Below are 11165 nucleotides of genomic sequence, written 5' to 3'. Positions count from 1 at the left end.
TCTCGGCTCTTGCATATTTATCAATATGCACAAAACATTTTCTTAATGTAAATCCTCAGCTTGTTTAACATATGACCGGGTCAGGAATGGAATGAATAAGGCCTCATCTAGCGGCGAGGATGGGAACTGTGTCGGCTGCCGAAGCCTGCCGCACTTCTTGGGGCAGCGAGCTCGATAGCTGCAGGAATGAAAGATGTCAGGGAAAACCGGAGTATCTGGAGAATAACCTGTCCTTCCTCCGCTTTGTCCAGCACAAATCTCACATGGAGTAACCGGGATTTGAACCACGAAACCCAGCGGTGAGGGGCCGGCGCGCTGCCACCTGAGTCACGGAGGCTTCTATTTTCTTGATGTTACGTTTAAATATAAACCATATACTCATCCCAAGCTGAATACACAAATCAACGCCTCTTATAATTAATTTTATGGCTTATCTCACCTAAAAACTCACTGACACCTTTTTGCCTTACAGTTTCCTTATACATCTGTGTTGTTAAACAATGGAGGGCTAACACGATGTATAGCGGCAACTCTGGAACTAGAACGTATTTCGCGCTGTGTAAACTGCCATGCGGAGGCCTTATTACTAATCACGTAGGCAACGGTGTTACATATTCCACCGTTTGTATTCGAATTATAATCCAGCCTATGAGAGGCTCAGAGCAAGGTATTGATTAATTTGGATATTTCCAGGTTGCAATTCCACTTTCACTAGCACCATCTCTTGAAGAATTATCGGCGTTCTCTAGTGCGGATGTATTTATGAAAATAATAATTCAAAGAAAAACGATACATTTACGGAAAAACCGATATAATATTCGCTAAATTGAATCAAAATTTCGGTATCGATATGCCGATAAATCGAAAGGAAAATATCGTTATTTCGTAAAAACCGATATATCGTTGCCATCCCTATTTGATACCGCGCATTGGAATTGAACCTGTTGTACTTCGTGTATTGTTTCACTGTTTGGAATTTTTGAATTGTGAATGTACAGCGAGTAAGGGATAATCTTCATTTATTTGACATCGAACTGTGATCCATATTGCTCACAATGTTTACAGAAAAAGCTATGCAACTCATAAAGGAACTACACAGAGCAACTGACACGCTGCCAGCTTTTAACGTATGGGCACTTAACAGTACCTATGTGTCATCTTTATAAGGTAGATGCACCAGTAGCTGACTCTTAAATATATATATATATATATTTTACATAATCCAAAGAAAAAAATTGCTACAGAAGTCAGACATCTTTTTGTACCATCAGATAGATCTCTTTGTGCCCAACAAGATGCATGAAAAAAATATTCATAGGCTATAATCAATAATTAACCCTTAACATTCAGTTTTTTAAATGTGCGTTTTCGAACCTGTAGCTGACTCTTGCCCCATTTCCTAAGGCTGACACTTTTTGCACCTATAGTTGACAGATTATAGGCCTACTGTATGATATAACAAAATAAATTACCCTTTAATCAACTAATCATTGTTTACAACTTACAACCTAAACATTACAGATATTCTGTACATTATAAGCAGGATACTTCCCCCTAGCCTTGTACAGAAGTTTTCGGTAGGCCTACCCGTTATTTTGAAGCTGTCTTATTTAATTGCATTCTTCGTTTCACCTCACCCAGTCCAGCAGTCGTAGATGACTGTGGGTACTTAAGAAATTTACTTTGTTGAGGGTCGATTTTATATCACCACCTGAAAGATACAGAAGGTGTGACAACATTTTAAAAATGTGATTTATATCAGCTTCGTACACCTGACACGTGGTGTCAGCTTCATTTTCCCTTATTGGAGAATCACATGAAAATAAATATTATGTCCAACCTACGCCCGTTTCTGTACGGGGTGAGATATGAGGAGAGATGAATCTTCCTAGCAGGCTTTTATGTCCTTTCTGACATCAGCCTCATCAGAGGAGTTATTGAGATAAAATTAATGATGTGGTATACGCTAGTGGGAAGAGAGAACCAAGAAATCCAGTGTTGGCACATAGCCTACTCCTGTTGAATAGCACCAAGGGGTCAGTTCAAGGCTTTAACGTCCCCATCCAATGAACGAATTACCTGACCTCACTCCATATGAGCACTCTGGAGATGTTTGGAATTTAATCCCGGCGTTTTACATGCGATCTCGTGATCAGAAATTAATAATAAAGAGGAAATGTGCACAATGTGCAGGAATACAATAGTTATTACTTATTAGGGTAGTCACTGTCCCTCATTGCAAAACATTTTTAACGAACACTTCCTTTCACTGCATATCATTGCGTGATATCGATCACAACTTGCACAAAGCACAAACACAGGTGACATCAGGATCGTGATATTTGCTGGTCATGCATACCTTGAAGTGGAAGCCAGGAACGGCATACCATGTCACTAAATGTCTCAGCTCATAGTTCTCTTGTCACCAATCACTTTAGATCATATCGTCTGTGGTGTAGAACTCTGACCATATTTAATTTTTCTTTTTCCAAAGCACTTCCATGAGGCCTTGATATGCAGGAGTTGCTGACAGAAGTAGCTGCATTCATAGTTCCTCAATGAAGAAAGACTCCCTGGTGAGGTCGTATGCAAGCTGAGATGGTGTGAATTTGGAAAGGCATAATCATTTCTTCAGAAAAGTAGCTTTCACTTTCTCAATTTGTTCCAGATTTCTCTGTGTGCAGTGTATCCGAATTAATTCTAGTACATATGTTATGATAGGAGTGATTTTAATTTTGAATAATTTCATTGCAGTTCCAATTGATAGTCTATTGATGAGTTTTATGTCATTCATCGCCTTGATTGCCATGTTTGTTTTGTCTTCTATGTGTTTTCTGAATATGATGCCACGTGTTTGTAAGGTCATGCCGAGATATTTGAAGTGTGACACTACTGTTAGTCTCTTTTCTTGGTAAAAGAAGGAGGCCTGTGGTACCCCTTTTCTGAAGCTCATGGACACTGTCTTTTTTTTCGTTAATTTGTAGCTCATTTTCCTTTGTCCATTGCAGTAGTTGATCGAAGGCAATCTGCAATTCTACCTGGTCTGTTGATGTTAGTACCATATCATCTGCATAGATATATAGACGTACCTTTTCCGATGTTATTGCTTGAACTACGTCAGCTGTTGCTGCAATGAAGAGCAGAGGGCTCAGTGGATCTCCTTGGAGTACCCCGTTTGTTTGTTGAATAGGACGTGAGCTATTGATATCATCACTGATGATTATGCTGTTGTCGTGCAGTATGTTTTGAATAATTTGCAATGGATAGTTCTCTCCACCAACCAATTGCTGTAGTTTCTCCATTATTAATTTCTGACTGATTGAATCAAAAGCCTTCGTGTAATCTATAAATATTGCATGTAGTTTTCGTCCTGGATTTGAAAAGATGGTTTGTATGTCGTTGGGTAGACAGGTAATGGCTTGGATTGTGCTTCTATTTTTCCTGAAACCTAATTGTTCCTCAGGTAATTTCAAGTCTGTTATATTTGTAAGCCTCTTGCATAGTAATTTAGTAACTTGAACATAGTACATTCTAGGGCAGTTCCTCTGTATGAATTAGGATCCCCTGCGTCTTCTTTCCCTTTATATAACATTTTGACGTAGATTTCCTCCAACTCTCCGGAATATTGTTTTGCTGCAGCATCCGTTAAGAAGTTCGATTATTTCATCTTTCATTTCAGGCCATATATCTTTAATATGCTCACCGTATATAGAGCCGGGTCCACGTGATTTGTTGTTCCTGAGGCTTGTTGTAACCTCTGCCACTTCTTCCTCCGCAAAAGGTTCGACATTCGTGGCATCACTTGCCATTTCCGGATCAGGGCGGGTTTCTCTTGCTTGTACTACTTTGCATAGATGTTCCGCCCATGTATCTGTTGAAGTGCTTCTAGGAAATGTTGGTTGCCGTGCATTTAGCGGCTTGTATGGGTTCTGTTCTGCTTCGCGTATCAGTTCACTTTCTTCTCTTTGTTGATGCTCTTTCTTTTCTTACCTTAGGCTACTAGGTGTTTATAGATTCTTGTTAGTTCCGCATACTTCATGCATTTTATCTCCGATGGATCACTCCTTGCCATGTCCAACTCGTTGGCTGAACGGTCAGCGTACTGGCATTCGGTTCAGAGGGTCCCGGGTTCGATTCCCGGCCGGTTCGGGGATTTTAACCTTCATTGGTTAATTCCAATGGCCTGGGGGCTGGGTGTTTGTGCTGTGCCCAACATCCCTGCAAGTCACACACCACACATAACACTATCCTCCACCACAATTACACGCAGTTACCTACATATGGCAGATGCCGCCCACCCTCATCGGAGGGTCTGCCTTACAAGGGCTGCACTCGGCTAGAAATAGCCACACGAAATTAAATTAATTACTCCTTGCCATGTCCAGAGCCGTACGCCGAGCCGCATAACATGCTTCATTGAACCTTTCTCGCTATAGGAAGGATCGGTGAACCGGTGTACCACTACCTCTCCTGCTCTGTCGACCAATATTCTAATGGTGAACAGGACTCGAATCAGCTAACCATCTGTATGCAGCTAGTATAAACTGAATGTTTGAAACAGATCAAAATAATTTTTTAACCCTAACTGACACAAGTGTCGGGTATAAGTCTAAGGAAGACCCCACTTTGGTGTAACAAAAGCTGACCCCTCCATAATTTGTTATAATTTATAACTTTCATTTCAGTCACCATTTAGAATTCATACACATTCATTAAACATGTAAACATGCTATCAAACATTGATTTCACTTTCATGAACCCAATAAACAAAATATAATACCTTTATTTGCACTTACCTCCTTATGAAAAATGCCAAGGTTCCCTCCTGACTTTGTTGTTGATGCTCCCCTTCATATTATTCGCACACTTTTTAGTTAGGGTTTGAGGAGTAAGGAGGGAATACTGCCAACAGAATGGAAATGAAATCTGAATTGAATCGATAATATGATCGATCGATATGAATTTTCTAAACCTTTATTAATTTAAGCCAACAACTGTGTCACACATGCATTATATAACCTTATATAACATTTCTCGATGCGAATCTTGTTACTAGCATGAATTCTGTAGTTTGGTTTTGCTGTGTAAACAACAACAGTACTAGTACTTAAAGTGTACGCCAGATGCATAAGCGATTCTTAGTTTGTGTTTCAAAGGTTACCAATACGAATCTCGAAGATAACCGAGGTCGACCGATTCAGAACTAGGGTGTCCATCTATCACTAAAAGGTGCGCATACAATAGAAAGGACTTGCAGACCTAGATCATAACTTTAATTACTGCCAACTCATTTTTTCTTCCAAAGAGAAACATTTAAACTACCAACTGATGCAAAAATTAAGTTTGAGTGGATATATTTTATATCATAAGTTAATCTGTCAACTAAAGTTACAGGGTCAGGCAGTTTTTACATTGTAATAGGCCTTTAATTGCCTTCTTTTATTCTTCTAATTCTAATGAACTTCAGTTTTTACATTGTAATAGGCCTTTAATTGCCTTCTTTTTTTTTTTTTTTTTTTTTTCCTTCTAATTCTTCTCCAGGATGTCATTGTATGACAAGTCTTGGAAGAAATGAAAGTACTGTATCTTAAGTTACTCTGTCAGCTATAGGTACAGCGTCGGGCATAGGTGCATCTACCTTAGTGTGATATAATGAACTTCAGTTTTGACATTGTAATGGGCCTTTAATTGCCTTCTTTTTTCCTTCTAATTCTTCTCCAGGATGACATTGTACGACAGGTCTTGGAAGAAATGAAAGTACTATACGATCAGAATTACCAGGATGTGTAAGTATTGTGTTCTAGGGCAACATGGTTTGTGGCTTAGTATATTGAGAACATCATACTTTTTGGTGTTTCATACCATTGAATGCATATGATATTGTATGTAAGGCTATTTTCTTGAAATAATTTAAAGAGATTTTTGGCTCAGAATATTTCTGTCTTGCTGTCGGGAGATAGTGGGGTCAAATTACACTGAAGATGGTTTTCCTTGGTTTCGTGTTTTCACACCAGGCTGTACCACGGTCGTTTCCTTCCCACTCCTATCCCATTGTCACTGTAGGGTCCATCTGTATCGATCCGATGTAAAGCACATTGTAAAGAAATATTATTTTGCCCGAAAATGATTTTATTGAGCTTTTTGATCACTACTTTTTCCAAGTTACGCTAATAGTGAGAGTGAACATTTTCTTCCTCCAGAATGTAGTATTCCCCACAATATTCTGTCTTCTGTTGAGAAAACTTTTAACTCTCTGATAAAACCAAAGCTGAAGTAGTAACATCCTGAACAAAGTCATAAGCAGGAAATTTCAGTACCTGCTAATTTTGTATTACATGAGAAAATAATTTTGTTGGATTTTATTAGTTATTTTCAGAGGTTTCTCATTATTCATAAACTCGTATTTTCTTCTTGAACTGGCACACTTTGTAAAAACTGTGACCTGCATTTAGGACTGTCACCCAGGAGTCTTATGCCTTCTCCTGTACATTCTTACTACCAGTGATGCAGTTCTAAAATGAAAAGTGCCTTGGTTGGGAGTCACTTGCTCCTTAAATATATCTAATTTTTTCAAAATATTCCAACTTTATCTTCATATTCAAAGTTCCACCCAAGCTCACAACTCGCAACAGCTTCTCTCCTTACTCCCAAGTCTTTCCAACATTTTCATAACACCACTCCTTTATCAGAAATCAGCCACAGGTCCTATCAGTCCTTTGGACCTTTTCCAGTTCTCATATCAAGTAAGTTAATCCTGGTTTGGGTCCATACTCTAATTGGAATCTTATCAGAGACGTACGAGGGTCAGGTCAGGAACATCCTGCTACCATATGTGACAGTAGAGTGTCTGGCCGAGGGTTGGCCGGCCAGTACCAAACCTGACAAACTAAAGGTGGAGGAGTTCTCCCTTAGGCTGTTCGATGAAGCCTTTGGGTAGGAAATGACACACAAATTCACCATTGCTGTTGCCTTGCAGACGTGGCAGGGACTGCCAAAGGCTAAGAGAGATTACCCAGACAGAAAATCCTTTATACTATTAGGCCCAGCAAGTCAGTTGAAAGAGTTGATGAGTTCGTTGCTTTCAAAACCAAAACAAGCCTCGTATATAAAAGTATTAAAATTAACCAGACACAACAACAACTCTTAATGCAACTCACGAACTTATGATGGCCAACAACCCAAAGCTCATCAGAAATGCAGGAAGAGCAGCTCAGAATTGGAACTCTCAATATCCTCGCCTTACTGGTAAATGCAAAGAAATTGTAGACCTCGTGGACAGACGCACACTTAGGATTTTAGGGTTGAGTGAGACGAAATGGAAAGAAAACCTTACAAAATGGTTATGTATTGTAATGAAGCTAGAAATAGAGTTGCTTTTGTTCTCCACAAAGATGTTGACATCAGTTATATGAGTGATAGAATCATTAAAATGAAATTGCATGTTGGCCAGGCATTCCATACCTTTCTTCAAGTATATGCCCCACAGCCAGGCTGCCCTGCAGACGATAAAGTTCAGTTCCTTGTAGATCTAGAGAACCAAATAAAGGCAGACAGCATCACAATTGTGGAAGACTTGAATGCCCAAGTTCGGAGAGGTAGGCAAGGCTGCAAAGACATCATAAGCCCTCATGGCTACGGTGGTAGAAACCAGGATGGAGAAAACCTGATAGACTTCTGTGCATGGAATAACCTGAGAATACAAAACTCTTTGCTTCAGAAGAGAGGCAGCCATAAATCACACGCTGCAGTTGGGATGGGAAACAGAGGACAGTGACAGACGTGCTAGCCAGTTCATCACTGATGTTAAGGTTATTCTGAGAGAAAGTCTCAATAGTGACCACCGGCTTTTGGTTGCGCACATTGAGAACGTCCATCTGCAGAATGTTAAGCGCAAGAAAAGACCTGGTTGCTAGGAGAAGATGGGAAGAATATCAAAGAAAGATCTCAGCCAAATTACCAAAAAATGTATTTTAAAAAAAAAAGGAAGCGTAGAAGATGAAGACCCTGGTTTCAGAAGCCGAATCACTATGTGAAAAGACAACTGCAATATGTAGGGAGAAAGAAACACCATGCTGGAATGAGAGGGTGAAAACTGCTGTGAAAGAAAGAAATGCAGTAAAGAAGAGACTAGATAACAAAAAACAGAACTGATGACGGGACAGATCTAGGAATCAGAGAAGAAATGAAGAACTACTTCCATACTTTATTAAATGGAGAAAGTCTTTGAAATGATATCAATGAAGACTGCAGTTTAAGTGCAAGTGATGGAGCACAACACCAGCCGACATGGCTAGAAGTGAAGTCTCAGCTGAAGAACGTGAGAAATGTTAAGTCCCCAGCGTAATATGATCTCTCTGCTGACGTGACTACATTGGTTTGGACATGTTATGAGGATGGATGAAACAAGAACCGCAAGGAATTACTTTGACAGCGAAGTGAAAGGGGAGAGGCCAGCAGGGAGACCAAGGAATAAATGGATTGCCACAGTGAAATTGGAGGCCAGCAAGAGAAATGCTAAGTGGGAGGACATAGAAACTATACTTTGACAGGAAGAAGTGGCAAGCACTTGTACTCCACACCCGGGAAACTGGAGCTGGAAAATGATGATGATGATTATGATGATGATCCGAGACGTATATGCCTTCTCCTTTACATTCTTACTACCAGTGATATAGTTCTAAAATAAAAGGTGCCCTGACACTCTAAATTTCAAGATTTAACAATGGCCAAAACCTGGTTGGGAGTATCTTGCTCCTCCCTAAATATATCTAATACCGGTATATCAAAATATTGTTGGGGCTGAAGACCTAGATGTAAGTTCCCTTTAACCTTTAAATAGCCGCTTGAGAATTATTGCACTATTAGTCACACATGGAGGAAATCTCCTGGTTCAAGAAAGAATGTTGATAGCGAACATAAGTTTGGAATAGAAAACTAAGAGGTCATCTGCACCAAAATGCCAACAAAAATTAAAATATAAAAGAAACTGTATAATAGAAAATAGAGGGAAAACATTCTGTTCTAAATTAACTGAAAGTTATGTGTACTTTGTGTCAAAAATTGAAGAATACAATTTCTGCACATAAGAAAAACACAGAAATCCACAATGTAGTCATGTTTACAATTACGCCCATTCCTCTGTATGGAACCTAAATTCATGCCATGTATTTCACTTCTTTCATCGACATTCCCGCCTTCTTTAGAATCACCATAGTTTGCACAGTCTGCACAACACGTCACTCGAAATTCTGATATAAATACTATGGGTAATAGTTGGGTCCGTCCTTTCAATATATCCTCAGATTTGTAAGTTTATTAAATTATTTTGAATCAAACATGTTTCGGGAGACACCACTACCTTCATCAAAGACTTCTACATCACAAAACAAAACTTCCCATATTCTAAGATCTAATAACCTTCCCTTATACAGAGAACATATTTAAATATATGGAAAAGAAAGGATTCCACCTGATCAATACAATTTATTATACTTATAGTCCTTACAGTACCGGTTTTGGCCTATTTGGCCATCATCAGCTGACTAATGTTGATGTTCTGCATGAATTACATTAACAATATCTGAAGGAGGGTCCCATGACCTCAAGGTCATTTATACTTGCGTACCGTACCGCGATTTGAACGATAAACCACTTATATGTCCCATTAGGCATATCCGGTTATGCTAGTCAAAGATGGGAATACGGACATGAAGCTCATAAATAATGAAACATATTTAAAATCGTAAACTTATTTTAACACGCACGACACATGTTTCTTCTGGTTTTTCTTGTATAAACTAAGAAAAAGTCAGTCTTGGTCTTGTTGCTGTTAAAATCTTTTTTAAATGATCTTATACCCCATTGAATTGTTACTTTTCCTAGTAGGATCAATTATGAATAATTACCTTGGACTATAACTGGTTGGACTGAGCTCGATAGCTGCAGTCGCTTAAGTGCGGCCAGTATTCGGGAGATAGTAGGTTCGAACCCCACTGTCGGCAGTCCTGAAGATGGTTTTCCGTGGTTTCCCATTTTCACACCAGGCAAATGCTGGGACTGTACCCCTCCTAGCCGTTTCCTGTCCCATCGTCGCCATAAGGCCTATCTGTGTCGGTGGGACGTAAAGCAACTTGCAAAAAAAAAAAAAATTTTTTTTAAATAACTGTTTGGACAGAATCATGTTATGCAGGTGTTAGATAGAGCGGATTGAACCTTCTGTCGTGCCATTAGTGGTTAATCTTATTGTGTTATATCAGAGCAGTGAAAATCTGCTCACTGTCCAGTCAGACACACATTCTAAGGACACTCTCTCTTCACTTCTTTTAAGTATAGCTGAGAACAGATGGAAACGTTTTCGAAGGCAACATTCAAAAATTCAGACGAGACTCATCACTGTTGTAAATTTGATCTCCAGTTAGACCCACCTTTCCATTTTTTCTGCGGAAAATTTCCTTGAATTTATTAACATTTTTGCAAGTCAGCAGATAGGTTTTCACTACAAACGTTTCATTGTCTGATGCCATAGTGTTTTTTTCATGTGTCGAGACAGCCAACACTTACAGTAAATCCAGGCTCTCCTTGAAATTCCTCATAGAATTTAAGGGCTTTTTCTTGCAAAATAGGTCCTGAAGTTGGTGTTCCTATTTCCGTTTGTTGCCTAAACCATAAATAAAGTGCCTCACTTGGTTTCTCTTACTGTATTCATCATCTTTCATACTTCTCCTTTCATTTAAACTATCAGTACAAGCTCTTTTCGCTCAACGGGACTCTATTTCAAACATTTTCTGTTATCCCCCCCTATTATAGTAGTTTGTCAAACACCTAAATCTATGGCTGTTTTATTAACACTTCTCCTTTATCTGGTCTCTGTAAGGCATTAAATTTCAATTCAATTTGCGGCAGTATAAAGGTCAATTCACACATCTCCGAGACGTGACGGTGCTTTCCGTGATGTGACGGCATCTTCCGTGAAAATAAAATATCGTCACCATGTAAACGAAGGGGTGAGTTCCAACACTTCCGTTGACGTCATTCGCCGTGACCTTCAGTGCTTCTCCGTGATCCGTGCCGGCAATATGTATTCGCTCGCCAACGATATTTTCTTGTTTTCACGGACGTGATATCTCTCTTCCCGCCTTCCTGCTTCTCTGCTTTCTTCAAGTACT

The 11165-nt window shown here is 39.3% G+C and overlaps 1 protein-coding gene across 1 annotated transcript in view; it reads left to right on the top strand.

The window, feature by feature from the left end:
- Window positions 1-799: 799 nt before the first annotated feature.
- The window catches only part of LOC136881178 (DNA replication complex GINS protein PSF1), a 198838-nt gene continuing 188472 nt past the window's right edge, over window positions 800-11165 (top strand). The window contains exons 1-2 of the mRNA XM_067153854.2: window positions 800-1127; window positions 5722-5786. Of these exons, the coding sequence (XP_067009955.1) occupies window positions 1056-1127; window positions 5722-5786 (137 nt within the window). The 5' untranslated portion in view covers window positions 800-1055. The remainder of the gene's footprint in view (window positions 1128-5721; window positions 5787-11165) is intronic.

The sequence above is a fragment of the Anabrus simplex genome, chromosome 9, assembly GCF_040414725.1.
Source record: "Anabrus simplex isolate iqAnaSimp1 chromosome 9, ASM4041472v1, whole genome shotgun sequence".
Lineage (NCBI taxonomy): Eukaryota > Metazoa > Arthropoda > Insecta > Orthoptera > Tettigoniidae > Anabrus > Anabrus simplex.
The sequence above is the reverse complement of the archived record's forward strand: the minus strand, read 5'-3'. Positions and strand labels throughout refer to the sequence as shown.